Source organism: Balaenoptera musculus, chromosome 2 (genome assembly GCF_009873245.2).
Source record: "Balaenoptera musculus isolate JJ_BM4_2016_0621 chromosome 2, mBalMus1.pri.v3, whole genome shotgun sequence".
Classification (NCBI taxonomy): Eukaryota; Metazoa; Chordata; class Mammalia; order Artiodactyla; family Balaenopteridae; genus Balaenoptera; species Balaenoptera musculus.
The window spans coordinates 18,688,040-18,715,999 of NC_045786.1; the positions used below are offsets into that span (position 1 = coordinate 18,688,040).

The 27,960-nt window shown below is 46.0% G+C and overlaps 1 protein-coding gene across 1 annotated transcript in view; it reads left to right on the plus strand.

Moving 5' to 3' along the window:
- Positions 1 to 25,475, plus strand: part of CCNY (cyclin Y) — a 124,093-nt gene extending 98,618 nt beyond the window's left edge. Inside the window, exons 4-10 of the mRNA XM_036842809.1 lie at positions 3,607 to 3,707; positions 9,430 to 9,465; positions 12,681 to 12,738; positions 12,831 to 12,950; positions 18,068 to 18,234; positions 21,561 to 21,723; positions 23,276 to 25,475. Of these exons, the coding sequence (XP_036698704.1) occupies positions 3,607 to 3,707; positions 9,430 to 9,465; positions 12,681 to 12,738; positions 12,831 to 12,950; positions 18,068 to 18,234; positions 21,561 to 21,723; positions 23,276 to 23,392 (762 nt within the window). The 3' untranslated portion in view covers positions 23,393 to 25,475. The remainder of the gene's footprint in view (positions 1 to 3,606; positions 3,708 to 9,429; positions 9,466 to 12,680; positions 12,739 to 12,830; positions 12,951 to 18,067; positions 18,235 to 21,560; positions 21,724 to 23,275) is intronic.
- The last annotated feature ends 2,485 nt before the right edge of the window (positions 25,476 to 27,960 follow it).

Below are 27,960 nucleotides of genomic sequence, written 5' to 3' on the forward strand. Positions count from 1 at the left end.
TCCTGACTCAGAGTGTCCTCTCTCCCCTGTGAACCCTCTCACCTCCCGACACAAAAAGCAGAAGCACACAGTTGTTGGAATGTGCTCAGATGTGCTTATTCCTATAAAAGAATCTCTGTGCTGCCTTATGTAACAGATGACCGGGTAGCAGCATGACCCTGCAGACCACATTACAGAGTAGCATTTCAGCTCTGCCCACGCCAGGAAGAGCCATTGGAATGTGCCGTTGCAACCAACTGAAATAGAATTTGAGTGAAATTACCTGCGGCTTCAATTAGGCTAATAAACCAGCTGTGCTTTTTAGGTTTTGAGACACTTGGGTGTCATAAGTTAGAGCAGTAGAGAAAAGATAAGTAGCAATAGTAATAATCAATCAGTACAGTCTATTGAGTGTTTTACCACGTTTGTGCCAGGCTCTGTTCTAATTGGTTTAGTGTACTTGATAACCACGCCCGGGAGGTACTATTTATCACTCCCATTTTCCAGATGAGGAAAGTGAGGCACAAAGAATCAGCCAGATGAGCGGTGGAGCCAGCACTGGGGCCCAGGGGACTGGCTCCAGAGCTGCCCTCCCAGCTCTCGTCCTCTGTGCTTCTCAGACGGTCCCGCCAAGCCCCACCTGGACAGAAGCTGTTCAGCTTATTTATCTGAAGTCAGAGGGAACACTCTTTTCTGAATTTGGGCCCCAGCTAAAATTTGTAATTTAATTTCTTGTTGAACTCTGGAATGACCGTTATTCTTTGCCCTTATTTATAAAACCTTCTTGGTTTTTATCTGCTTTATCGTGAGGGATGTTGTTTCTTTAATTTCTCCTTTAAGTGTCTGAAGAACCTGCTTAGTACATGTTGCTAAGATAATCTACAAAGAGGCTGCTATTTGATAAAAAGCAGTGGCCATAGGTAAGCCATTTAAGGAGAGGTGAGGGAAGATGATCATGGCAGGGAAATAACTTCCACCAGGTGGAGAGAAACAAGGGTTTCTGGCTCCAGAAACACATGTTAGCCAGCAACACATGTTAGCAAGTAAAAGGAGCTGACTTTGGGAACAGTCTCCAGGGAGGGGGCAGTAGAGAAGGAACCCCTGGCTGGAAAAGAGGGGGCCTTTCCCTGGCTGTGAATTTGCTGAGAGAGACTTAAAAAGTAAAGGGAGGCTGCTTCTAAAAGAATTATTATAGATTTTAAAGCTTGAAACCATTTGAGGATAAACCCCTTGGGGGACTTTTAACAGTAAGCTGAGCTAGGGCAAATTATAAAGATTAATATTCTAATCAGCAACTATGTTTTAGATGTAATTAGATCAACAGTTATAGGAAAATTTAATACATTACAATAGAGACGCTTAGGTATTTTAGAAAGACTTGTGTAAAGGGCCTTATTTAAAGTTTGTAGTTTATTTAAAATGTGCTGACGTTTTGGTTAGCTAATTAATGAATCTTTTAATTAAAATGTGAAAGTCTCTGATTATAAATTGTGGGTGGCATTGTAGGTGGCTGGGAGTCCGGAATCAGCCTCCTGAAACTTAGGGGAAACTCATGCCTTTTGCTTTGGCCTAATTTTTCTATGACATCCTCCTCCCCTTGACGACAGCATGCCTAAAGTGAATTGATCATTCTAAGTTAAAGGGAAAAAAAAACGATATTAAAACAGAATGAATCAGGGGTTGAATGGCCAGCCTCCCTTACCCTCAGCAAAACAATCACAGTATTTGTATTAATATTGAGACAGGTGATAGCTGTAAAAACTTTGTGAAGGAATAAAGTAACTAGAGAGTGTTATTTATCAGTTAAGCAAGAGTCACATTGTTAGCTGGACTTGGAGCCAAAAGAATTTTGTTCAAGCCCTAGATCTACCACCTGATAAATGGGGGGCCTTGAAAAAGCCTTGACGTATTAGTTCTCCGATCTCGTAGAATGACTCCTGTCTACCTGTTCACATGGTAGACTGAACGGAAGGTGATCTGCAAACTGATTTTAGCAACAACAGCTGACTATGTTGATGTTATTATTGTTATTGCTCATTGGATTTATAGGTAAATTCTGTATACTTTTCCAAGTTCAATAGCAAAACTGATGAAAGTCTTTCCGGTGTTTTAAGTATGGATATAGTTTTTTCATGAGTATTAAGCCATAGAAGTCAAGGAATGAAGTGAGTGTGATCCAAGAACTGAAATTTTTAAAACTGTAAACCTTGCTTTTGCCTCTTTGGGAGATTTGCTCTTTTTTCTTTTTTTTTTTTTAAATTAATTTATTTTTGGCTGTGTTGGGTCTTCGTTGCTGCACGCGGGTTTTCTCTAGTTGCGGTGAGCGGGGGCTACTCTTCCTTGCGGTGCACAGGCTTCTCATTGCGGTGGCTTCTCTAGTTGCGGAGCACGGGCTCTAGGCGCGCAGGCTTCAGTAGTTGTGGCTCGTGGGCTCAGTAGTTGTGGCTCGCAGGCTCTAGAGCGCAGGCTTAGTAGTTGTGGCACACGGGCTTAGTTGCTCCACGGTATGTGGGATCTTCCCGGACCAGGGCTTGAACCCATGTCCCCTGCATTGGCAGACGGATTCTTAACCACTGCACCGCCAGGGAAGTCCCAGGAAACCTTATTAAATAAGAAGTAAATGTTAAAAGTATCGAACAGGGCATTTGGTCTCTGATGGGCTTTAAAGCTCCCTTCATGTTCATAAACCATGGATACTGAGGGCTTCATTGGGGTTGGGCAGGTGAGGCAGGCAGTGTTGTTATCCTTAAGGAATTATTTTTTTTGGTTGCTGAAGATGACACTTAGGTTGTCAACATAGCACCAGGCAAGTGGAGACTTGTTTGGATGATTTTATTTTATTTTTTCTAACATGCTTTGAGCTAGAATTATCCAGATTGATGTCTACTAATCATATTGCCCACATAATTGCCAAAAATCTACTTACTATTCAATTAGATGTCATACAAGTGTAATTTAAATTCTGTGTTCTTTAACAGTATATTTCAGAAGTAGTTCTTAGTTCTAAAGTTTTCCAAAGAGCTCAAAATTTATGTAGCTGGGAAAGAACCAGGCATGAGACTGCACAGGCACCCTACCTGAAGCTTATACATTGGTAGTATTTTCAAAAGCATCGGATTACTTTCACCTATTTTTATCTTCACCTCCTGAAATTCAAGATTAGGAGATTCTAAATGAACATTGGCTGCATTTTCCAGGGTCCCCAAATCGACTGTATCCCAAGAATAGAGAAAATGGGTGCAGTGGACTCTTGTCTTGATCCTGGTGCCTCAAACCAGGATGCCGCCTTCAGCAGGGGCTTTCATTGGTGTGATGAGCGCATACTTCTTGTTTCTCAGTGATTTTACGGACTCTGCTGCAACACGCTTTGATGCTCGATTGCGAGAGTGTACTGTTCTGATGGAGGTTGGGGGCCAGGAGTGGTGGTGGTGACTTTTCTTTGTGGAAGAACATGGAATTTCATTGTAGGAAGAAAGTGGGTTTGTACTGTTCTTGCTGGTATTGTTAACATTTCTCGCCAAGACACTTCTCCTCTATAGGCTGGTCTCAAGGTGAAGGGGATGATGTTCCTTGGAAGAATTTTGAGCCCTGTTTAATTGTCCTTGTCTTGTTGCCATTGTTTTTTAGCATCCTCCAGGACAAATAGCAAGGAAATACAGCTCCTGCTCGACTATTTTCCTAGATGATAGCACAGTCAGTCAACCAAACCTCAAGTATACAATTAAATGGTGGGTATACACATTTTTTCTTAACTGAATGTCTTTTCTGTTCCTTAACCTGATGGCTAACTGGTTGGTTGTGGGGTCTGGGAGTGGTAAGACTGGGCAGGGGGAGGCCACTGACTATTCAAGAAGTCTTTTTAAAAAGTGATTTTGGGAGTTAAAATGTGGGGTGTTCAAAATATTTGTGTATATTACCATTTACATAAAAAGGCCAAATTTTTCAGTGATTTTAAATGTAGGTTAAAGCATATTTTTGATTTTTGTGCATACTTTCCACCTTCCCACTTCTTATTGAAGCCATCCTGGCTTTAAGTCTGCTAGTATTTTACCTTCAAAATGTAATGGGTCCCACTTTGACATGGGGCTGCAGTAGAAAGCAGCCCTGGCACCATGGAAGTGTATTTGCCTGGAGCATGGAGAGTGGGGTTCTGACCTTGGCTGTCCCCCCAGCAGGGAGGGTGGGGTGAGCCCCTTCGCTCTGGTCTCTTACTGTAAAATGGGACTTAAAGGAGGAAAGGGGGGGGGCGGTCTTTGGATAAAATCTTTTCCCTTTGGGGCTTCAGTTCTCTTATTTTCAAGGGGAAGGTGGGAGGGACGGAATGCTGGTTTTTCCTGAAATGTTCCCACTAGCATTGTGGTAGAAAGCCTTGATAGAGGTGCTGGGGTCTGTGGCCTTTGGCTCAGCTATGAAAAAAAATGGGATATTTTGCCTCTGTACTCATTTAAGAAGAGTCCACATTTAACAGCAGTCCACGTTAGCATGTGCGGTGAGCGTTTGCGTTTCTAAATAAGAAGCCTTCTTGTGTTCCAGTGGGCCAGGCTTCCAGGCCTCAGAGCCCTGTTCTGCGTGTGCCCACACATGGCAGTCAGGCCTGCCAAGCAGTGGGGACGGTGCCCCCTCCAGGCAGAAGGTGGGAGGTGGGCCCGCCTAGAGGGAGGCCGCCTTCTCCCTGATGGGTTGCTTGTTTCTAAGATCTAAACGGGAACGTAGCTTCTTCCCTCCTTCCGTTGGTGGTTGAGGGACCGGTGGGCATCACCCCACAGTGGGTGCTCACGGCTGGGAGCCCACATGTGCCCTCACTCCACCTCCCTGCCCTTGGCTGAGCTGCCCCACCCTGGGGCTGGGCTCTGCGCCGGGGTCTGGGAGGTGCTAGGGCGGGAAGCAGGAGCCTGGAGACCTGGCACTTGGCACCCGCTCGAGGCCTAGAGCCCCGCCTCCGTGGGGCCTGGGACCCTCCCTCCAGGACGGGTGGGAGCTCTGGGTTTCCAGGGGCTCGGACTCCGTTGCTCAGCGCTTCACCTGGGGATGACTTCACACTGCCACTGGTTGTGACGCAGACACTCCGGGGCTCAGTAGGAGATCTGGGTGACAACTTGATATTTCAATGTGGAGTCTGGGAGTGCAAGCTCTGCAGTCACAAGTGTGGTCTGTGAATCAGTGGTTCCAGCTCGCCACACCCGCAAGGCCCCCGAGGGCTTAGAGCCCCACTGAGGCGTGACGTCTGGCCCCGAAGATCCAGGATCTGGAATGTCAACCTCTCCGGGAGATTCTCATAGGTGGCCAAGGCCGAGAACCCCTGGTGTCAGTGGACAACTGCCTTCGAGTTCCCTTGAAAGCTGAACCTGTGGTTAATACCGGGAGGAAAAGAAGCTGGACAGCTGGGCCAGTGACGATGGCTGAGTGCCGAGAGGGGGCGTCCAGTGTGGGCGCTGTGGCTTCCCTGGTCCAGAGGACGCGTCTCCACACCACCCGGATTTGAGGTGCCTTCAGTCAGTCGCTTATTTGTTTTAAAATGTGCCTTTTTAAAAAACGTACATTTTGGACCTGGGAGCTGGGTAGGGTGGACCCTAGTTGTAGCAATACCATCAGAATCTTTCCTTGTAAATTCCTGTATGTCACACGTGACCTGGTTCTGGTCATTTTGAGGTGTTAGCTGGCCTGGGTAACTTCAGCCAGGGCCTTTGACAGCACGAGGGGAACAAATGTCACGAAGGGCAGGGAGACTGGAAGTCTGAATGCCCTCCTATTCTAAAATCGTAACCTACACCTGCCAAGGCCCTTGTGACCTCCTGCCCCAAGACGTTAAAATTGATACAAACTCATTAATCAGTAGTTCAGCTTCCTGTGGGCAGAGTGAGCATTCGTGGGCTGAACTCGACTCCTGATAACCATGTAGGACCTTTGAGAAAATGCTCCGGGTTCTAACAATCGCTTTCTAAGCTAATTTTAGAAGAAAACCCTTCTGGGGAGTGCCTTGGTGGCCTAGCGGTTAGGATTCCAGGCTTTCACTGCTGTGGCCCAGGTTCAAACCCTGGTTGTGGAACAGATCCTGCAAGCCACACGATGTGGCCGGGGGTGGGGGGGGCGGCGGGAAAGGTTACAAAAGAACCAAATGGAAATCCAGGAGTTCAAAAGTACTCTGAAATAAAATTCATATTAAAAAAAAAGAAAAAGAAAAGAAAACCCTTCTGTAAATTGGGGATTGCCAAAAGGAACAAACATTTACAGATTCTAGTTCAGGAATGGGTGGAGGGTTGAGAGCGGCTCTGTCAAAGAGAAGCAGCAGCAGTGCGACACATTTGGGCACAATTCTGTGCTCATTTTTTTCACAGGCATAATATCTTCTCTGAGAACTTGATTTTCCCATCGTTCCCGTGAAGGCCAATAGCTGTGGTATGAATTTAGAGTTTGCCACCCACCCCGTGCCCCTGTAACCGACCCAGGCCGCGAATCCTGTGTGAGCACAGGGGTGGTGCGCAGAGGACGGGGGGAGGGCGGGGAGGGCCGTTCGCAGCTGCGCACACCAACCACGGCCCCGGGCCTGAGGGTCGAGAGCAGCTTCGTACACCCGCCAGAACCCGGCACCTCTGACTTAGCTCTAGGTAAGAAGTACAGCAAGGGTAGTGCCCGCGGTCAGAAACATGTTTTGTTTTCCTGATCAAGAAAATAGCATTTCTTCATTCCCAGCTCCCCTTCCCTCCTGGCTCTGCAGCAAGGGCAGTTGAGCTAACCCTCTGGTCAGCCTGTCCTGGGTGACCTCACCGTTTTCTGAGGACGTGGCAGACTAAGCAGGCCTCCGAAGCTGGGCATTGGGAGTGAAGCCTGAAGCCTGGGATTGATTCTGTTTTCAGCTGACTGTCCTTTGCCCCCGGCAGTCACTTCTTTCACAGGGGCCGACTGAACCGGCCTGTGGAGCTGGGCCCACACGGGCATCCTCAGCTTGGTTTTCTCACTTTCCGGGGTATGATCTTGAGTGGACATTGGCCTACAGACTGGCACTGTGTTTTATGGAGGCCTGAGTCATGATAACGTCCAAGCTTGCTTTCAGCTCTGGAGATCTGGGAGACAGTAACCTTGGGGCCCCGAAGACCTTCACTCCATCTACAGAAGCCGGAAGACCTCTTGAGGTGGAATTATTCATAGGGCAACAACAATAATAATAATAACCTTTGCTTTAGAACTTTATATTTGAGATCATGCTTTTATACACTTCATTTGATTGTAATAACCACTCTGTGATGTGGGTTGAATTGTTGTAATTTTTTAGATGAGGAATTGAAGGCTCTGAGAGGTGGATAAACTCTAATTGATGAAGGAGCCAGGTTTTAAACCCAGCTGGTCTGACTTCAGTGCAGTGGTGTTTTTCCTGTGACGTGCTCCCTCACAGGGGAAGCAGGGACCATATTTTTCTCAATCAATCAAAGCAATTGAAGTAATCACTATACCAAACCCAATCATATGAAACATTCAATTTAATCATCATAGCAGGACTGTTAAATGAGTAAAACAGTAATTTCTTCCTTTTTTCCAGAGGCAACACTATAGAATGAAAGGGCATAAAACCATTACACAAGTTAGAAATCCCGACATCTATAGTGTCTCTACCTGAATTTTCTCATTTATAAAATAGAATCAGTAACATTTATTATTTCCCATTTCAGGGCTTTTAAGGTACGTGAAGGCACTTTGAAAACTGTACCATTATTTTTTAAACTTCTGAAGTCCCTTCACCCCACTTACAATTCCTTCATCAGCTTAGATGCTTTTCAAGATGTTAGGAGGAAGAGAATATATTACATTTGCTCAGGGATACTTCTAACACTTAGCTGAAATCATTTGAATTAATAGATCTGGAAAGAGAGATTTAGAAGGAGATGCTTTCTTTTGATAGAGTGAGATGAGCTATTGTCATGTTAAGTCGTGGGTGAACTTCTGAGCTCCTCGGAGTCCAGCGTGCATGCCCAGGTCTCTAAGTGAGTGCCGCCGCTGCCGAGTGAGCTGAGGTGTCTGGGACCCAGCCCTCTACCTCCATGTTGGTGCCCTGGATGGCACTTTCTGTGCTCTGGGAACACAATCTGATGCAGCCAGTTAGCTATGTTCTTAGAAGCTTAAGAAATAAATTTTGGCCTCCTCAATACATTTTAAAGTAAAACAAAAATTATGGAAGGATCTAGACAGGTTGCAAAAGAGGAAATAATTTTAAAAAATTGGGCAGTCAACACGAACAACCCTGCCAACTTGATAGGCGATCAAAGAAACTCAAATTGAAAACGGTTACAATTTTTAACCTATCCAGTTGGAGAACATTTTTCCAAAACATTCAAGGTGAGTGTTGGTGAAGGGGAGGTGAGACAGACACTGGTGGGGAAGTACACTGGTACAGCTTTTCTGCAAAGATACTGGGATGTATGTGTGGGGAGCCTCACAGTTATTAATGACCTTAGAGCAAGTAATTCCAAGTACAGGATGTTTTCTTATGGAAATAATATAGTCATAGGTCACACAAATATTTATCTGTGGGTATATTCATTATGGTGTTAATCATAATTGCAAAAATATTTAAATGTTCAATAGTAGGGGGATGGTTAATAAATTATTCAACAGTGTAATGGAATATAGTCAGCCATTTAAAGTCATGTTTTTGAATAACATTTTAATGGTAAGAAAAATGTTAATGAGGATAAAAGTGGGATGCAAACCTGTTTGCTTTAGGTAGATACGAATAAATACCTCTATATCTAAAGCTGATAGTAATAATCTTTGGGCAGAGGAATTATTTTTCTGTATACTTTTTTTATTTTCCAAAAATTTCTTCCATCTGAATATAACACATTTCATAATCAGAAAAACATTATTTGAAGAAAATTCAGGGGATAGGAATGTCTTCATTAAATTCAGATATTTTAAAATGTAAAATAAAATTTTAAGGTATTACAAATAAGAGTTACACTACCATTTCAGCAAATGAATGAATAAATTAGGCAGATTTCCAAGAGGTTATTGATTGAAAAGATAAAATGGCAAACTACTGTGGGTAATATTCACATTTTGCTGGTAGTTACAAAGAAACCACTGATTTTCTAAATAGCACGTGCTGAGTTGGAGACTTCTAGAGGTGTTTAATTTCACCACCTATTTTTTACATAGTGCCCATATTTTAAAGTGAGGAAAACTTAAGATTTCAGATAGAGAAATTTGTTTCCGAGTATCACTTGAAGTTTTGGTGTTTCTGGAAAAGATTTAATAATTGCTCAAAATAAGTACCTGATTGATTTACTTTGAAGAATGCATTTTCTTAATCAGCATTCTGAATTAAATGGGGCTGTTCAGATGGGTCATTTTACTTTTACTTAAATTTTAAATATTTATGGTCAGACTGATGCCAGATAATATATAGCATCTTGAATGTGCTTATGAAACACTGAACTCCTGCATTTTATTTTACAGTGTAGCTCTCGCAATATATTACCACATCAAAAACAGGTAGGTGGATTTTGATTAATTTTGTGCTAAAAACATCACACATCATCTACTGTTATGTTTTTCCTATTACGTTCTAGTTGCCTCAGCCTTTGAGTTTTATATTCTTATCTCATTTTCATAGAATCTCTAAAGTTAGTACAATTTACCCATACTTCCTAGGTAAGTGCTGAACTGCTTCTGAGTCAGAGGAAGCCAAATGAAGCCAGCAAAACAGAACAAAGTTTCTTGACAATGTTCAGCCTCCTCTTGACTTTATTTTCTGTATAAGTTGCGTAAACATTCTGTCTGTTATAAAATATTTTAACAGTTTTCTGTGTGCAGCTTTAACATGAAAAAATGTTTAGTTTATAGTTTCAATTCAGTAGGAAAAGTTTTGTTGTAAATTTAGTCATAAACTATTTTAATGTAGTGGAAATTCTCTCTCTGATAGAAGTCTGGAGATAGTTCAGTTAATTTTAAAAGTCAGTTAAAACAGGGACTCATAGAAGAATCATTTAAAAATTTACCTTAAGCATTTTAATTCAACATAAAACATGTAAAAGTACACTCATTTGCCAGTTTTATGCAGCATCGAGGCTTCTGCTTTGAGCCTGGGGCATTGATTACTAAAGTGCCGTCCCTTTATAAGCCGCACCTGTTTTGTGTGTATTTTTTGTTTGTTTTTGTAATCAATAGCGAGGAAACTTGTGACATTTGCTAAACAATGAGTGTAGAATCTTTTAGGTTTTGACCACACCTGATCTACAGCAAACTTGTTTTTAGTGATTTCCTTTTATTGGGTCTTTACAAAGCATCCTTCTTTGTTTTCATGAGAACAAATCCACTCTCGTTGCAGTCCTGTTTCACTGATTGATGTGACATTTACATGTGTTATATGAGTGTAGTAACAGTTCCGGGAACCAGCAAGGTCACCTTCTGGCTAGCATGGGTCTCCGCAGTGGGGGCCACAGCCCTGCAGTCTGTTTTACGAAGGGGACAAGGGAGAGTTGTGACAAGCAGTGAAGCGGAGGGTAGATGACAGAGCTTGTGATGGACAGGTTATGGGAAAACACAGCCATTGGAAGCAAACACCTGGAAAGGTATTCTCTGTAATGACCTTTCTCTGTAGTGTAACTGTGATTCATGGTTCATTATGGTGCTTGAGAAGTTTGGATTTACGAACTTACAAAATGTAGGATACTGGAACTTCGAACCGTGACCAGAATAACTTAGTGAGAGTGTAGATTTGTCTTGCTGCTTATTTCTATGATAGTAGTTCACACTTTTTAAACACTTAGGTCTTAACTAGCAATGTAATGCCATTGGTGAAACTCAGATGTATTCTCAAATCAGTTTTGCATTAGCGTCTCCAATTTCTCAGTTCTTAGACCCTGTGGGCCTCAAAGCTAATCTGTAGCCACAGCCATTAATAATAAGACCCAACTTCATTAAATGCTTAACTCTGGCCGCCCTGGTCAGCTCTTTGCATGCCTTATCTCATTTAATTTTTTATAACAGCTCCATGAAGTGATTCTGACATTATCTCCATTTTACAGATAAAGAAACTGAGGCATAGAGAGATTTTAAATAATTTGCCTGAGATTACACAACTAGTAAAGTGGGGAATTGGAAATTGAACCCAAGCAATGTACCACTGAGACTTTAAATGATATGCTCTGCTGGGTTAATGGTGATAAATTGGGCCGAGAGGAAGTGGAGAGAGTCCAACTGAAAAGTCAGCCTGTGAAAACAAGCATGATTAATTTACAGATTGTAGCCTGAAAGTGTCTTGAGAAGAGGTGTCTGCAGACTCCCTCTTTGATAAGTCATACCGACCCAGCCTCAGGGGCTGGTGACAGATCCCTTAGCTTTGATAGAGACGGTGCTGAGATTCATAGCTTTTAATGGAAGTGAAAGCAAAATCCGCTTCTCAGAGGAGTCATTTTAGCTTAAATTCTGAATCCTTATTTATATTTCTGAACCTACATTTTGATTTTTAAAATTACTTGTGGTGAAAGTTTCCCGAGAGTGCTGAACGGTGTTTCAGGGGCTCTCACTCCTCAGGAGAAGTGAACGGGGCTGAAGAGCCTGAGCAGGTGGGGGCGTCCCTCACCTTCCTCCCTGAGTACCTGGCAGAGGCAGTTAGCAGGAGAGGGGTCGCGATTCCTCAGCGCCAGGTGCACTTTATGTTTTCAGACCCCACTCTCCAGTCCTGACTGCTTGAGCCTTGCTTTTATTCGGGTTCATCTAAATCTTTGCTGTCTGTCCTGCAGGCTAGTGAAAAGCAGCACAGGTATGAATGCCCAGAGCTTTAAAAACAGTTCCTACTGTGCAAAGACAGGGATGAAAATTGAGCTGTCCTGCCAAGCTCTTTCCTTCACTTTTATTTTTATGCAGACAGTAAGTTCATAGAACAGAAACTGTAGTGTTTGCCACGGGGCGTGCGTGTCAGGGACAGATCTGCAGCCTTCTGATATTTGCAAGCCTAGTTGACATTGGAAAATTGTGTGCTGTTAACCAAAGCAGTGGTTTCCAAATTTGGTTTTTAAAGAAAAAATTTTAGACAGAACTCAAATGACATAAAACAGATGGAGGTAGAGCCATCACTAGTGGAGTGTGGACGACCCCCCAGAGCCCAGCGGCCCCGCTGAGCTCACAGTGAACGCTGCCACTTTAAATGGGTCTGTACAGTTACCGGCTCGGTAACAACCAGTTACACTTTTCTACGTGTCCCCTCTTGTTTTTCAATATACAATCATGAAACTCCTCATTAGCGAAGTGGTTAAGTTGCGTGCTGTGAAACTTTCAAACTCATCTCCAGGACACACTATGAGTGTTCATTCTTACCCTCAGACTTCTTTCTTATCGACCACAACGTAAGGATGGTTTAAACAGATCTGTCAGCCTTTGCTCAGAAACAAGAGGTTAAAGAAATTTAGATGTGGTTCATTTGAAAACTCAGGAAATGAAAATCTAGATTTTCACTTAAGTTAATTAAACTAAATGTGATTCATAACCTTTATTTCTTGGACTGTTCAAAAATGATTAAGTATTGTCCCCAAGAAAAACAAATTAGAATTCATGAATAATCAGTAGCATCTCTTAACAGTTAGCACTGCCTCTGTTTCTTGAAATAACAGCTGAATCAAAATATATTTTTGTTTCCTTTTGACTGGCACTCATTCTTGCAGAAGGTAAACTCCGTTTTCTGTTATTTCCCCCCCACCTCCCACCAGGGACCCAGATGGAAGGATGCTCTTGGATATTTTCGATGAGAACCTTCACCCTCTTTCGGTAACCCTCCCCCCGGGTCTCAGGGTGTTGTCCAGTCGTGTCTCCGTTGTTCTTGTTGGGCGGCCAGTCATTGAGAATCTCTCCTTTCCCAGAAATCCGAAGTGCCACCAGATTATGACAAACACAACCCAGAGCAGAAGCAGATTTACCGGTTTGTTCGGACACTGTTCAGTGCTGCTCAGCTGACTGCGGAATGTGCCATTGTCACCCTGGTGAGTGCCCGCAGGGTGACGCGGTCGTGGAGTGGGGCGCAGGCAGGAATGTCCATCACGGACCTGGGAAGCACAGCACCACTTCAGGGTTGTCTTTTATCGGGGAGGGTAGCGACGGGATCTCCTAAAAGAGGGCGCGTCGTCTGCTCCACAGTACCCACCTAAAGCCCATTGTCAGATCACACTCAGAATCAGGAAAGCTGAAATGCTGCGTGCAGGTAAGTGAAGCACGGGGCCCAAGGGCCTGAGAAGGACCAGGGCCTCCTCATTAATGTCCAGGTTTCTGGTGTTGGTTCCCTACAGAGGTTTAATACCATTGATCAGATGTGATAAATTCATACATCGGAAGGACTGCTGTAGTTGCTGCCTTCTCTTGTGATTTTCGTGTAAATATATGTCTGTAAGATACTCAGAGACAGCATGGACACAAATCTGCACTTTAAGACTCGAGATAAAAATCAGCGCGGGCTTCAGTAGTTGTAACCTTACTTAGACTCTGAAAACCTTAGGGACGGACTCTTTAGGTCAGATCTCATTTGGGAAATAGATTTGACAGTGTAGCCCATCGTCACTGACCTTTTGTCACTGACATTGTGTGCAACTCAGATAAGAAGTCAGCTCTGCCAGTGCACGGGCTGCCCCGAGGGACCAGAAAGTCATCCCTGCAGTTCCTGAGAAGAGATTGGTGTGTGACAGTGTACAGGACCCTCTGTGTCTCTGCCACACGAAGAGCCCTGTACTCTCGGCTGATTGGACAGTACCCTGTTTGTTTGTTCACTTCTTCTCTCATGGAACTTTCCGCCTGATAGGCTAACAGACACTCAACAAGTCTTCCTCAGTGATCTGGGGTGATGAGAGGTCCTTAGGTCATGATTGAGAAGCGTATTTATTGCTCAGCTTTGTTCCTCCAAAGGATGTCACGTCCTTACAAAACACACCTCGGGCAGCAGGGTTGACATTTTAATGAAGGGAGATTGTGATAAAGGGGAGGGAAGGGTAAGAAAATCAGATGACACCGTGGATAAGATTAGTACTAAAATCCACGCCATGATGAAAGATTTTTGAAGCTCCTGCAGATGGAATGTGGTGGGGTTTTTTTACCTTCCATTCCTAAGAAAACTGTGACCTGACCCGTGCCCCGTAGTGCCTTAGAGTTTGGATTTATTAGCATGAAGGAGAAGGTTAGTGTCCTGTGGAGGACACAGTTTCTGCAGAGACATTGAGAACATGTAAAGTGTGTTTCCCTGTCTCCGAGGGTGACTGGGAGGGGTGGTTAGTTTGTCTTCGGAGTACTACGAGAGTGGTGTGTATTTGTCAGTCATTGGAACTGCTGAAATCTTCTCTTGTCCTGTGACATCAGCTGGTGGCTTAGCAGGGGATTAGTGTACATATATGGGGGTCTTGCTGGCTACAGCCTAAAGGTGAGCAGCTCCTGCACAGCAGGCCCAGCTCTGCAGACCGATTCTCTGGGGCCTGCTTGGTTGGCCGAGTCAGCCTGGGGCCTGTGGGCAGAAGGCAGACAGCTGCGAGCTCTGAGCGAGCCCCGTGTATGATGATCCTGCCCTTCTCTCCAGTCTCTAGAGGTAGAAGCAGCCGTTCACAACAGGTCTGGTCTAGAGCTGGCAGAGCTGCGTCTCTCTCGGCCTTTCTCCTGGGCCTTCTCTTGGCAACGTGCCCGTGGGGAGGCGGGGAGGCCCACAGTTAGCTCTGCACTGCTGCCCACAAGGAACCAGCCTGCAGCTTGCCTGTGGAAGGAGCTTCCAGGACCTTCAGCCACTCGCCCCTGGCTGTATCAGGGAGCACCAGTCATGCCAGCCCAGCTGGGTCCCCCTCGAGTGGCCTGGCAGGTCCGGCCATTGCTGCACGGCCGTGAGGGCTGCCATTCAGCCCCTGGACTGCAGCCCCAAAGTGCCTCTCAGAGGCTGGTGCTCTGATGGTGAGGCCACCTGCGGAATCTATCCATTCTGACCTCGAAGACTCCCTTTTTAGGTCACGTTAGTGGTTTCTCAGGAAGTCAAAAGCTGTTGTTCAGATGGCGTCCAGTGACGAATCCAAATATCTCATTCTTGTGCTCCTTCAAATACTAGCAAATAGGAAGCGCTGTTGAGGTCCCAGTTGGCTAAGCTCTGGGTACGAGAGTCTAAGATGAACGGACCCAGGGCTGCTCTTTAAAATCCATGGAAAAATTCCAGCATCATCGGAAGTTTGGTCACATATATCCTGGATTCCATGAGTTTGCATTTTCTTCCTCTCCCGTGCCTTTAACAGTTTTATTTTGTACAGTCAACTGAATGCTCTTTGTAGCTCAGTAAGTGCTCACTAGCCTGTATTTTCTAGAGACTCCTGAGGATGGTCCTTCTTATGAAATTAAATCTGAAAATTTAATTGAGCAAGAGTGTCCTATTAGCAACAGTCTAGGGAATGGTGTTCAGAAAGAATCAATTGTCTGTTATTTTACTTGGCAGAGAATTAAAACACCCAAGTGGGAGTTTACTAAAGAAATTGCAGCTGACCCTTGAATATAGCTTTACTGGCAAGTTCTGCTAAATTACATGCTGTTAAGTGGCGCTTATTATGAATGCCTTATCTCCCAACATAACAACTGCCTTCTCTCAGTAATGGAGTGTATTTTCATATCTAATTCCTCTAGTTAGGCCTAGTGGAATATCAGACATGGTAGATGCCCGTTATTTTTTTCAAATTTTATCTTAAATATTATCTAGTTTACCTGTTAATATCTATCAACTATGGTAAAGTAAGTAAGAAGAAAATTGAGTAGCCTTCTTTTTGTACTGAGTCAATGAGGAGCTGTTTCATTGGGGAGCTTGGAGAGGTTTGCATAGCTCGTATATATAAAGGAATAGAGTCTTAGGGATCTGGATGAAGATTGTTCATAACAATTGCTTTAAAAAATCTGGAGTTAGGTCCAGCCTCAGTTTTCTGCTTGTTTTTTTTTCCTTTTTTTTAAGAAATACTCTATTTTATTTATTTATTCTTTTGGCCACACCACATAGCTTGTGGGATCTTAGTTCCCCGACCAGGGATTGAACCCGTGCCCTCGGCAGTGAAAGTGTGGAGTCCTAACCACTGGACCACCAGGGAATTCCCTATCATACATCTTTTTGATTCTCTCCTTGGTAGAATGAGAAGAATTAGTCATCAACCTTTGTAAAAAACTATGGAAATAATCATTCCACAGTTCAGAAAAGTGTAAAACATGCCAATAAACAGATTTTTACGAAGGGGAACTTTAAAAGGCATTCGTACCTTGTGACCCAGCTTAAGCAGTGGGCTTTGTGGGTATTTCTGATGTCTGTCTTCAAACTAAATTATGGCAGTTTATAAATCCTATATTACATGGTTTCATTTTACAACTTCAGCTGGAATTATTTCATTTAAAAATACCACTTCAGGGACTTCCCTGGTGGTCCAGTGGTTAAGACTCCATGCTCCCAATGCAGGGGGTCTGGGTTCGATCCCTGGTCAGGGAACTAGATTCCACATGCCGCAACTAAGCCCGCATGCCTCAACTGAAGATCCCTCATGCAGCAACGAAGATCCCACGTACTGCAACTAAGACCCGGCGAAGCCAAATACATACATACATACATACATACATACATACATACATACATGCATACATATTAAAAAAAAATACAGAAAACAACAAGTGTTGGCAAGGATAACCCTTTTGCATTACCGGTGGGGATGTAAATGGTTCAGCTGCTGTAGAAGATAGTATGGTGGTTCTTCAAACAATTAAACATAGATTATGATATGATCCAGCAGTTCCACTTCTGGGTGTATACCGGAAAGAATCAAAAGCAGAGACTCGAACAGGTACTTGTACACCAGCGTTCACAGCAACATTATTCACAGTAGCCGAAAGAGGAAACCACTCAAATGTCTGTCAGTGGATGATAGATAAACAAAATGTGGTCCGTACATACAGTGGATCATTATTCAGCCTTGAAAAGGGAGGACATGTTGGCACATGCTGCAGCGTGGAACGTTAAGCTCAGTGAAAGAAGCCAGTCACGAAAGGACAAATGTGCTGCGATTCCACCTACGAAAGGTACCCAGAGTGGTCACAGTCACGGAGGCGGAAAGCACAAAGGTGGGGGCCAGGGGCCAGGGGAGGGGGAGTGGGGAGTTGTAATAGGTGCAGAGCTTCAATTTGGGAAGATGAAAAAGTTCTGGAAATAGAGATAGATGGTGGTGATTTCACAACACTGTGACTGTTCTTAATGCCACAGAAATGATTAAGTGGTAAATCTTATGTGTATCTTACCATAATTAAAAAAAATACATTTAGCAACACTGCCTGTAAATCTACAATTACCTCAAAATAAAGAGTTTAATTTAGAAACAACTACAGATAGAAAAAAATAGGTTTCTTCCTTTCACATCCTTTGTTCTTCTCCTTGGCACATTGGTGGTTTGGTTTTTGTTTGTTTTTTTAAACGGAACTTTTTTTTTTTTTTTTTTGGCTGTGTTGGGTCTTCGTTGCTGCGTGCAGGCTTTCTCTAGTTGCGGCGAGCGGGGGCTACTCTTCGTTGTGGTGCACGGGCTTCTCTAGTTGCGGAGCACGGGCTCTAGGCACGCAGGCTTCAGTAGTTGTGGCTCGTGGGCTCAGTAGTTGTGGCTCGCAGGCTCTAGAGCTCAGGCTCAGTAGTTGTGGCGCATGGGCTTAGTTGCTCCGCGGCATGTGGGATCTTCCAGGACCAGGGCTCGAACCCGTGTCCCCTGCATTGGCAGGCAGATTCTTAACCACTGCGCTACTAGGGAAGCCCGGTGGTTTGTTGAATGCGTGTTGATGTCGTAGTTGGTAGAGTGAGAAATTAACCCGCAGCTCCTAGAACACTTTCCTGCCCCAGAGTCTTAAGGTCCAGCCTCATCCACACGTCCAGTTACGGAGTGTGCCTCTCAGCCCATTTTGCCTCAGACTCGTTGAGCCCTTTGACTTTTTAAAATACGTGTGATCAGGCTGTCAGCGCCTGTTTAGAGCTGAGCTGGGGGAGTGCAGTGAACAGTTGGGAGTTGGTTTGCGTGTGCTGGCGGGTGTGGAGCCAGGAACAAGGCAGGTCACCGGGCGTTGGCATGCTCGTGTCTTCCAGGTGTACCTCGAAAGGCTTCTAACGTACGCAGAGATTGACATCTGTCCGGCCAACTGGAAGCGGATTGTTCTGGGGGCCATCCTGCTGGCCTCCAAGGTATGGGACGACCAGGCCGTGTGGAACGTGGACTACTGCCAGATCCTGAAGGACATCACGGTGGAGGACATGTGAGTGTGGGCGGGGGTGTCTGCGGAGGAAACCCACCCCTTTGTGGACCTGCTCAGTGTGGTATGAGTGGATGTAATTGCACGTCTGTTGTGAGCTGGCCGAGCAAGGACACAGTTGCTGAAACCTTATTCTAGGCAAACCTTCCTTGACCTTCCTGCTCCCTGTCTGCGGTGGGGTTCATCCCAGCTCTGTATCCACTGCAGACTGATGACAGGCAGCAGATGGGCTAAAATGTTACCTGTTTCTGTTCAGTTTCAGAGAGAAGACTTTCACTGCTTTTGTCACGTTTTTCAAGTTCAGTTGCTTAAAATGAGCGTTCTGTCCTCAAGGTCCCCCTGTGCTGTCCTGTCGGGCTGCGTGTTCTCTCTCAGGGCACCATCCTGAGCTCACATTTAGCTGCAGCCCAGGGGCTGGGGTCCCGGGGGCTGGGCGTACAGGAAGTGGGGTCAGAACCTCTCAGGAGCAATGAGCTGTTTTGGAAACACCCAATCAGGATGAATTTCTTACAGTTCCTTATGGTTTACAGGCATTTCTGACATGATTCTTGCTAATATTTTTCTCGTCTTGTTTGGCTTCTTTGAGGAAGCTCTGGGCTGGAGGAGGTTCCACTGTGTCCCGGTCCACATCCGTGTCCCTGGACCCAGGACCAGTGCGGGCTCCTCCCCACCCTGCCCCCCTTCTTCCGGTTGCTGGTTCGCTGGGCATCCCATTTTTGTGCTGCCCTGGGAGCTCCTGTTTGTGTTTTGGGTCTTTTGCCAGAGCCTTTTCCTGCTGCAGACCTGTATGACTCCTTCCTACATCTGTCATTCTTTATCATAAAAAGTAAGACAAATATGAAGTTTTTGACAGCAAGAAAAATAAAATGAACATATTTTTTAAAAATTCTTGATTATATTTCAAGTTGAAAACAGTTACTAAGATAATTGTTATCCAGACCGTAAGTAGGTTGCTTCCACCTTTCAGCTGCTGTGAATAACACTGTCGTGAATATGAACACGGGTGTGCAGATACCTCCCCGAGGCCCTGCTCTCCGTTCTTTGGGATCTATGCCCAGAAGTGGGATTGCTGCTTGGTGGCTGGTCTTTAAAGTGAGCCCATTTTTCTACAAAAGCCGACAGGCCATTAGGTGATGAAAACAACTCTCTTTACTCCATTTTAGAACCCCATTTGCAAGTTGCTAAATGGCATCAGTTCAGTTGGGTTTCTTTACAATGTTGATCTAACGTAACAAATATTTCTTAAATTTTTTTTGTTTATTGACTTGAATTTATTTATTATAAAGTTTTGCATCAGAACTATTTCCTTACAATTATCCCCTTCGGGGCAGTAAATCCATCAAGCCCGTTCTCTCTGCATCGCTGTTAGTTTTTTGATGATTTATCACATAACAAGCTGTCATATGTCCCTGGAGGAAGTACTTCTGCCGTTTGGAAATTCAGATTTGGGGAATTATTTTTATTTTCTAAATCTTGCCTTAGTTGGAAAACACAGAAGCTCTCAAAATCTTTATTTCCCCCCAAACTTAAACATTCTATTCAAGAAAACACTCAGTATTCAGGAAGGCTGCTTTTGCCCTAAGGAACCCTGGGAAACTGCCACCTTGTTCAAAACCAGATTCCTCTTGACTTTAATCCTAGTTATACCCTCAACAAGAGGCAGTGGTGTCTAGATACCATTTGGGGCAGGAATAGCTGACTAGTTCTCTTAACATTTATACTAAAAACTTGCTGGCACTGGAGAATGGGATCTGCAGTGGCACCTCTTAGCCACCGGGTGGCAGTCTGTCCACAGGCAGCTCCCAGGTTGCCCAGGAGAGCACTTCTGCCTTAGCGTATTTTTGACACTTAAGATTTTATCTGGGTTCCAGTATTTCACAGGATGACTTCAGATTTTATCTGGGTTCCAGTATTTCACAGGATGACTTCTTATTAAATCTAACTTAAAGGAGCTATAAATACAAGTCATTAAAAGTGTAAAATTTAGCACAACACACACATTTGGGGCTTTACTCCTTTCTTGAAGCTGCATCGAAGCAGCCCCTCCGATTAAATGACCTGAATGCGACGTCTTGGTCTCTCCCTCCGAAGCGCTCAGGCCTTCGATAACAACTTGCTCAGGTTTCTCACTTCTGATCTGCCTGGGAGTTTCCGTCGGGGAACCAGCCACCCTGCTCACCTCCCAGCCTCCCTGCCGCCTCAGTGCTCCCGCCCCTGTTGTCATAGCAGCGCTAGACAGACTCGGACGGCTTGATGGGGCCCCTGGCCGGAAGCAGACGGGCTGCCCCGCCCCCCTGCCAGAAGCAGCCCGCCCCCATCTGGCTCCTCCCCGCCAGAGCTGGTTGCTTCCCGGGCTCAGTTCAGCTCTCACTTCCGGGAAGCCTTCCCTGGATCCCTCTGGCCAGGCCGAGCTTGGTCCACTCCTTTCAGTAACAGTAATTATGGAGCACCAACCGCATGTCAGGTGCTGAGCTGGGGCCAGGCTGCACCATCAGATGTCACGGTTTCTGGCTCCGAGGAGACAAGGCGGGGAGACTGTGATAAAGGACAGAAGTGAGCCCGGGGTGCTGGCCGGGGAGGTGGCCCTGGAGCAGTGCTCCCAGACAGACCTGTCGCTGAGGACGCTTCTCCCCCGGCAGTAACTACCGAGAAGTAGGCCTGATGACAGGGGAAGTTTTCAGATGTATTCTGGCGGCCCTGGTTCGTCTTCATCCAGCTGGTTGGCTCCCTTGTGGACCAGGTGCTGTCGCTGAGTAGTTCTGAGCGGGCGGGCAGGCCCAGCAGCAGCAGCTCGCAGGAGTGTTGGAGATGCACGTTCTTGGGCCCACCCAGACCTGCCGGATCAGACGGGTGGGCCCAGCAGCGGCTCCTCACATGCACTGCAGGTGATGGGTGTGCGCTGGGTCTGGGGAACCGCCTCCCCTCCCGCGGTCCCGAGGAAAGCCGGTCAGCGCGTCCCCACCTCTCCTCCCGGGAAGGGCGGTCCTCTGGGTCTTGGGGAGGCCTGTCCTCCAGGCTGCTGTCCGCCCTCACTGGACTCCACTTGACAGCTCTCGACTGCGTCTTCTGCCCCGTTTGAGCCGATGGTTCACGCGGAGAGGTGAGGCCAGAGCCTGCTGTGTGTGTGTGTGTGTGTGTGTGTACGTACGCGCGCACATGTCTTATCGCACACATGGTCGCCCTGAAGCACTTCTGGTGATCATCCCAGTTAATCAGGCCTCATCCTTCCGGGCACTGGACCAGGTGGACTTGGTTGTGTCCAGCAGCCTGCGCAGGCGGCCACAGGTGGGGACAGTGGCTGAGGTGTGCGTTTGTGTCTTTCTCTGCAGGAACGAGCTGGAGCGACAGTTCCTCGAATTGCTCCAGTTCAACATCAACGTGCCCTCCAGTGTTTATGCCAAGTATTATTTTGATCTTCGTTCTCTGGCGGAAGCCAACAACCTGAGCTTCCCCTTGGAGCCCCTTAGCAGGGAGAGGGCCCACAAGCTGGAGGTAAGAGGCGTCAGCGCCCGGCGGGTGCACTGCTGCGGACTGAGCTGTGTGCTCACGGCAGTTCCTGATACTGCATGTCGTAAAATAAGGACAAGGTGCCCTGGATTTAATTTGTACAACCTCATATTTTTAAATAACCTTCCTAATGGTGGTTTTTACTTAATGTGCATTGATTCTGTTAAGTCAAAGAAGTTTTTAAAAAACCCGTTTTTAAAAAAATGTACCCACAAAAAGAGTGTTCCCAGCATGCACTTTTTTTTTTTTGGCTGTGTTGGGTCTTTGTTTCTGTGCGAGGGCTCTCTCCAGTTGCAGCAAGCAGGGGCCACTCTTCATCGCAGTGCGCGGGCCTCTCACTATCGTGGCCTCTCTTGTTGCGGAGCACAGGCTCCAGACGCGCAGGCTCAGTAGTTGTGGCTCACGGGCCTAGTTGCTCCGCGGCATGTGGGATCTTCCCAGGCCAGGGCTCGAACCCGTGTCCCCTGCATTGGCAGGCAGATTCTCAACCACTGCGCCACCAGGGAAGCCCCCCAGCATGCACTTTTTTTTTTTTTTTTTTTTTTTATTTTTTTGGCTATGTTGGGTCTTCATTCCTGTGCGAGGGCTTTCTCTAGTTGCGGCAAGCGGGGGCCACTCTTCATCGCGGTGCGCGGGCCTCTCACTATCGCGGCCTCTCTTGTTGCGGAGCACAGGCTCCAGACGCGCAGGCTCAGTAGTTGTGGCTCACGGGCCTAGTTGCTCCGCGGCATGTGGGATCTTCCCAGGCCAGGGCTCGAACCCGTGTCCCCTGCATTGGCAGGCAGATTCTCAACCACTGCGCCACCAGGGAAGCCCCCCAGCATGCACTTTTTTTTTTTTTTATTTTTTTTATTTTTTTGGCTATGTTGGGTCTTCATTCCTGTGCGAGGGCTTTCTCTAGTTGCGGCAAGCGGGGGCCACTCTTCATCGCGGTGCGCGGGCCTCTCACTATCGCGGCCTCTCTTGTTGCGGAGCACAGGCTCCAGACGCGCAGGCTCAGCAGTTGTGGCTCACGGGCCTAGTTGCTCCGTGGCATGTGGGATCTTCCCAGAACCAGGGCTCGAACCCGTGTCCCCTGCATTGGCAGGCGGACCCTCAACCACTGCGCCACCGGGGAAGCCCTAGCATGCACTTTTATAAGGAAAAAGTTACCAGATGCCCCTACCGATTGGGAATCCGAAAAGGTTTGATTCTGCCTTTATTTTTCATTTTTTCAAAGTATTTTCTCCACAGCCCAGTTAGAGCTGGGGCCAGCCCCTGTGGTTGGCCCGGATTCAGGGCCGTCACTGTTAAGCCGTGTGACTCTTGTGTCTTACACTTGTGTGTAGCTCAGCTTTGCACGTGCACCCAGCTCTTCCCATCCGACTTTGACAGCTGAAAGTGTGGGGACAAGGAGGCTCACGCGGTTAGAGCCCTCCTTCAGAGGAGGCGCTGAGGCCCTCTGCACCTTCATCCCGAGTGTCCTCGGTGCCGAGGGCCAGCCAGGGCGAGGGTGCTGGCTCCGGGGCTGACCTGATTACCTCCCCTCTGCCCCCAGGCCATCTCCCGCCTCTGCGAGGACAAGTACAAGGACCTGCGAAGACCCACGAGGAAGCGGTCAGCGAGTGCTGACAATCTGACTCTGCCCAGGTGGTCCCCGGCCATCATCTCCTAACCGTGGGCATCCCCGCTGGCGGCCATGCCATCCCTCAGTTTCTCGTTTAGTTCGAGAAAAGACAGTCTTGGGGTGGTTTTGTTTTGTTTCTCCTTTCCTTTTTTTAAAATTCATAGCTCCGCCAGGCTGCCTTGATGAGCGCCTCCGCGCCGCGCGCACGGGCAGCAGGGCTCCGAGGAAGCCAAGTCGGTACCGTGGGATCCAGTCCGCGCCTTCCCAGCCCCGGAACAGCGCTTCCTTCGTGGAGGAAAGACTCTAACCCTGGAGGAGGAAGGGAAGGGAAAGGAAGTCGGCTAGAGGCAGGGAAAGCGGCTTGGCCATTTCCTAAGCCCCCCACCGTCGGTCAGTAGCCGGAACCGACAGGAAAGCCCGGCGTAGGCGACGAAGTTGGATGTGCATTAAAGTCGCGCGCCGCGTTCACCGCCCCACCCGGATCAGTATGTCCCGTAAGACTTCTTGCATTCCTTCTTGCTGCTTCTCGGGGATTTGGGGGGGATTTTTGTTTGTTTTATTCTGTTTTGGTTTTGGTCCCACAGAGCAGAGAATATAGTTTGTACCCACCATCGCACAGACATCCAAATAAATAGTACTGGCTGTTTCTCTCTGCACAACTCCTGCGAGCTGTCTTCTGAGCTTTCTTCCTCTCCAGGGGGAGCGCTTGTCACGTTTCTGTGCACCTTTATTTTAGACGGTTTTTCCACAGTGGCGGAATCAACTTGACTGTAGTGCTGAACCAAACGTAGCCCTTCCCCCCGACTCCTCCCCCAGGAACATTCTAGATCACATGGGTGCTTGTGCCTTCCGGTCCTGCGGTGGTTTCTCTCTGCCCTGACGTCCTGGTGGAGGCTGCGGCCCGCGTGGGAGCCCTTCCTCCCCTGCCCACCCCCCTCCTCTACTTCCACGTCCATTGTGCAAGCAATATGCCTCTCAATTTTTATATGTTTACTTTAAATCAAAGTTAGTCTATTTGTATAAAATTTTTTAAAAATCTAAAATTTAAAAAAACGGGGGTGGGGGTGGGTATTCCCATGGAAGATCATTGAAGGGCAAATGTTCCTATTTACTGAGGTATTTTTCACAGAATGATTGAATAAAAAACTCAACTTGCATTTTCATTGTGGGTGCTTAGTGAAGTTATACAAAATTAAACTGTGAAGGTTTATGTGTCATTAATTATGACCATCTCTTTTCGTTTCTGACTATCCCTCATTTCCTTATGGGCTGGATAAAAATCTATTACATCAAGTAAAATTAAAGGGTTAACGATAGACTACCACGTAAGTCTTAAGAATCTGGGTCAGTGAAGCATACAACGCTTTGGGGGTTGCACATTTTATTGGGTCACAATGACAGAGGTTTCTAAGTTTTTCCTTCATCAGGTCTTTGAGGCAAATGGCAGCAGAAATCCGTGTTTCACCTTCCTCCTGTGTGAGCTTGGAAGACTTTGGAATCTTATGTTATTAGTCTGTGCCCTAAACTCACCCACCTGCTCCCCAGACATGCCTGCTCCAGGTGAGACATGCTTTGTTAGTGGGAGGGACTCGGAAACACCCAACATCCCAAGAACACCAAGCCAAGTGCTAGTCAGGTTCTGTGAAATGTGTATCATGTGTAAATGGAACTGTTTGAGCCAGAAATACTGTCAAATTCTTCCTGGCTTAAACTTTCAAAAGCAAACAAGCAGAATATGAAAAGTTAATTATCTTTCCATTATAATTGTGTTGATACACTCTGTATGGGTTCCAAAATCAGCTTCTCTCGTCAAGTAAGAGTTGGATTTAGAATTTGAAATAGAAACCTAAACAAACATATAGAAAATATCATTTTATATTCCCTAATCTATATAGCTTAAAAAGGGACATATTTTCTTAGCTGAATACGAATACCTCTCAAATTAGTTCCTTCCATGTAAAGTATCTTATTTTACCCATCCATTTCAGGAAAGAGGTTCTGCTGCCTTTAAAGCAGACATCTTATTTTTATCCCTTTTATTTGAATGAGAGAGATTTGAAAATTGAATTATGTAAATATTTCAATGCATCTGCTATTATTTTATGGAGTTTATTAAACTACTTTAAAAAATTGTATAGTCTGTTTATTGTATGTATGTACATACAGTCTGATAACTTAAATTTAAAGTGGGTTCCGTAAAACCTGACTCAGTCTTGTTTAGACTATTGAATATTGTTTTAGCCCTGTGCACTGGACTCTACCTCTGTATAGGAAAATTTTCCATATTAATGAGCATTGATCTGTATTAATTGGTTATGTTTCTTACACTAAGGATTTTTAAAACTCTGCTGTAAGTGTAGATTTCAGTTTTACTTTTGCAATATGAATCACCTGACACTAAGGTAGATACTTTAGGTTTGTTTTATTTTTCTACATGATGATGGAGACTTACATTTCGTTTTCTGGTTTGTTCTAAGTTTGCCCAAAAAACACCCGACAACAACCAGTACAGTACCTATTGATAAATCATCGTGATGTAATTTGTTTGCAAGGTGATTCATGCCCTACAATTAAAGCTGGATTGCTATTTAGGAACACATTGTCTTAGTGTAGTTTTTGAATGGACAGTTTTCATCATTAATGAAGGATGAATAAAACCACACAATTTACTGACTTTAAGTTTAGATTTGACTTAACAAATGAAAGTATCCCAGTGAATTTTTCCTTTTTGACTTTTTTTTTTAAACTGGGAGAAGAGAAAGAAGTCAGGGGTTTAAAACCAAATTGGAGGGCAAGGTGGGAGGTCCTACCAAGATCCCCGACGTGCCCTGTGCCTTGTGCGCTGCCTGAGGCCGTCGTCTGGCTCCTCTCCTGGGCTGGCTGGCTCCCCGAGCCCCTCCTCGTGGTCTTTGGCAAGACCATTTCCATCTTGGGCTTTCCCTTGGGTCTGGGGGTTTTGATCCTCAGCTGAGCTGCAAAGCAGAATTTTGGGAGTGAGCGATTTTGATCCTTTCAGGCTGCTTTTGGTAACCTCTCACCTGGGGCCATATTTTACAGCTTTGAATTTTTTAAATAATAAAATATAATTCCTAGTTCATTGTGGGTACTTATTGTTAGGTAAATGGACACAGAGAACAAATAGTGCCTACCTTCCTGCTGCATTTTTTGAATATTACATTGAGATAAAATTGAACAGGTTTTGTGGATGCTGAGTGAACCAGTTCTTTTCAAGAGCAGTGGAGAAGTGTTATGTGTTCTGTAGGTGTTGAGTGATCCTCAGAAGGACTGGGGCCTCCTGGAGGCCTAGCAGAGCTCGCCACTTGTGTAGCAATGCCCTGTTTCATCTGTGATCCCTTCAGCCCCCTTGACTTCAATGGAGTCAGCGTCTCAAGACTCCCGTTGGGTGGATCATGGAGACATGGATTGTCTCCTGAAAGGCCAACCAAGGAGCCCCCACCCTTGTTGAAAAAGAGAAGGAAGTAGGGAACACACCCTCGACTGAAATGGGAAAAGGACACTGAAGGACTAATTTGGGATTCATATTTTAAGCTCTGTGGGTTGCAAGGAAGGCCCCTGCACACACGTGCATTCAGGTCGTGACTGGCAACCCCCGAACGCCGAGCCATCCCAGCACTTCTGCACCAAAAACAGATCATCCCGCAGGTGCTGGTGGACCCCGTCTGAGGTAGGGGGGCATGCAGGGGCTCGCAGTCACCAGGGCTGCTGGACTCGGACCGGCCCAGGGCAGGGGCTTCCTTCTACTGCTTCCTGGTAGGTTTTCTTACAAAGTTTGCGTGTCTGGAGAGCTGCTCAAGGTCAACAGTGTCACTTTCCATTAGAAACGGTCATCTCTTGACTTGAAAGGGTCACAGGAGGCCTCTGTCTGCGTCGCTGTGAGCGTGGGCTGTAGGTCAGTGCCCGGGAGGTCCTGGTACCCACCTTGTCCATCGTAGGTCTTGCAGGAAGCACCCTGGAGGAACCTGTGTCCTTTAGGGACTCGGTCTGGGTAGGGAGCTTTATTCCTTAAAGAACTTTGTTTCAACAGAATGCAGGATAAAAGTATGGCATTCCAAAATAACTGCCATTTTGAACAAAAATACTAAATGTAACTAGAACTTAGGCATAACATTTATATTAACAAACAGTGGTATTGATTTGTATTGTAATGGAACCTTGGGTTTCAGTCTCAGACCAAAGTTAACTTGCTTTGCGACCTTGGACATGTAACCTCACCTCTCTGGATCACTCAGTGAATCTGACTGGCAGAGATACACTTGCTCATGTTTTCACCACCTGTCTTACTGTTTCTAAACACACTCTGCGCAGCCATTCTTGCGTCACGATTGGTGGATGCTGCTCTGCGTGGATGTAGGAAGGCTGGATCCACTGAAAGACAAGTCCGAGCTTATCTGTGAGCTTCCCCGGGAAAATCGGTTGTCTCTTCCAGGGCGCCCTCCCAAAGAAGGGTGGCCATCGGCAGATACAGCTGTTCTTAGGAGGAGGACGTGGGTGTCCAGAATTCAGCTGCTGCCTGTCCTTCCCGGGTCTGCCCTAATGCACCTGACTCTGCAGCTTGTCGTCCAGTTGGGTTTTACTGGACCCCGTGGTGGTTCCTG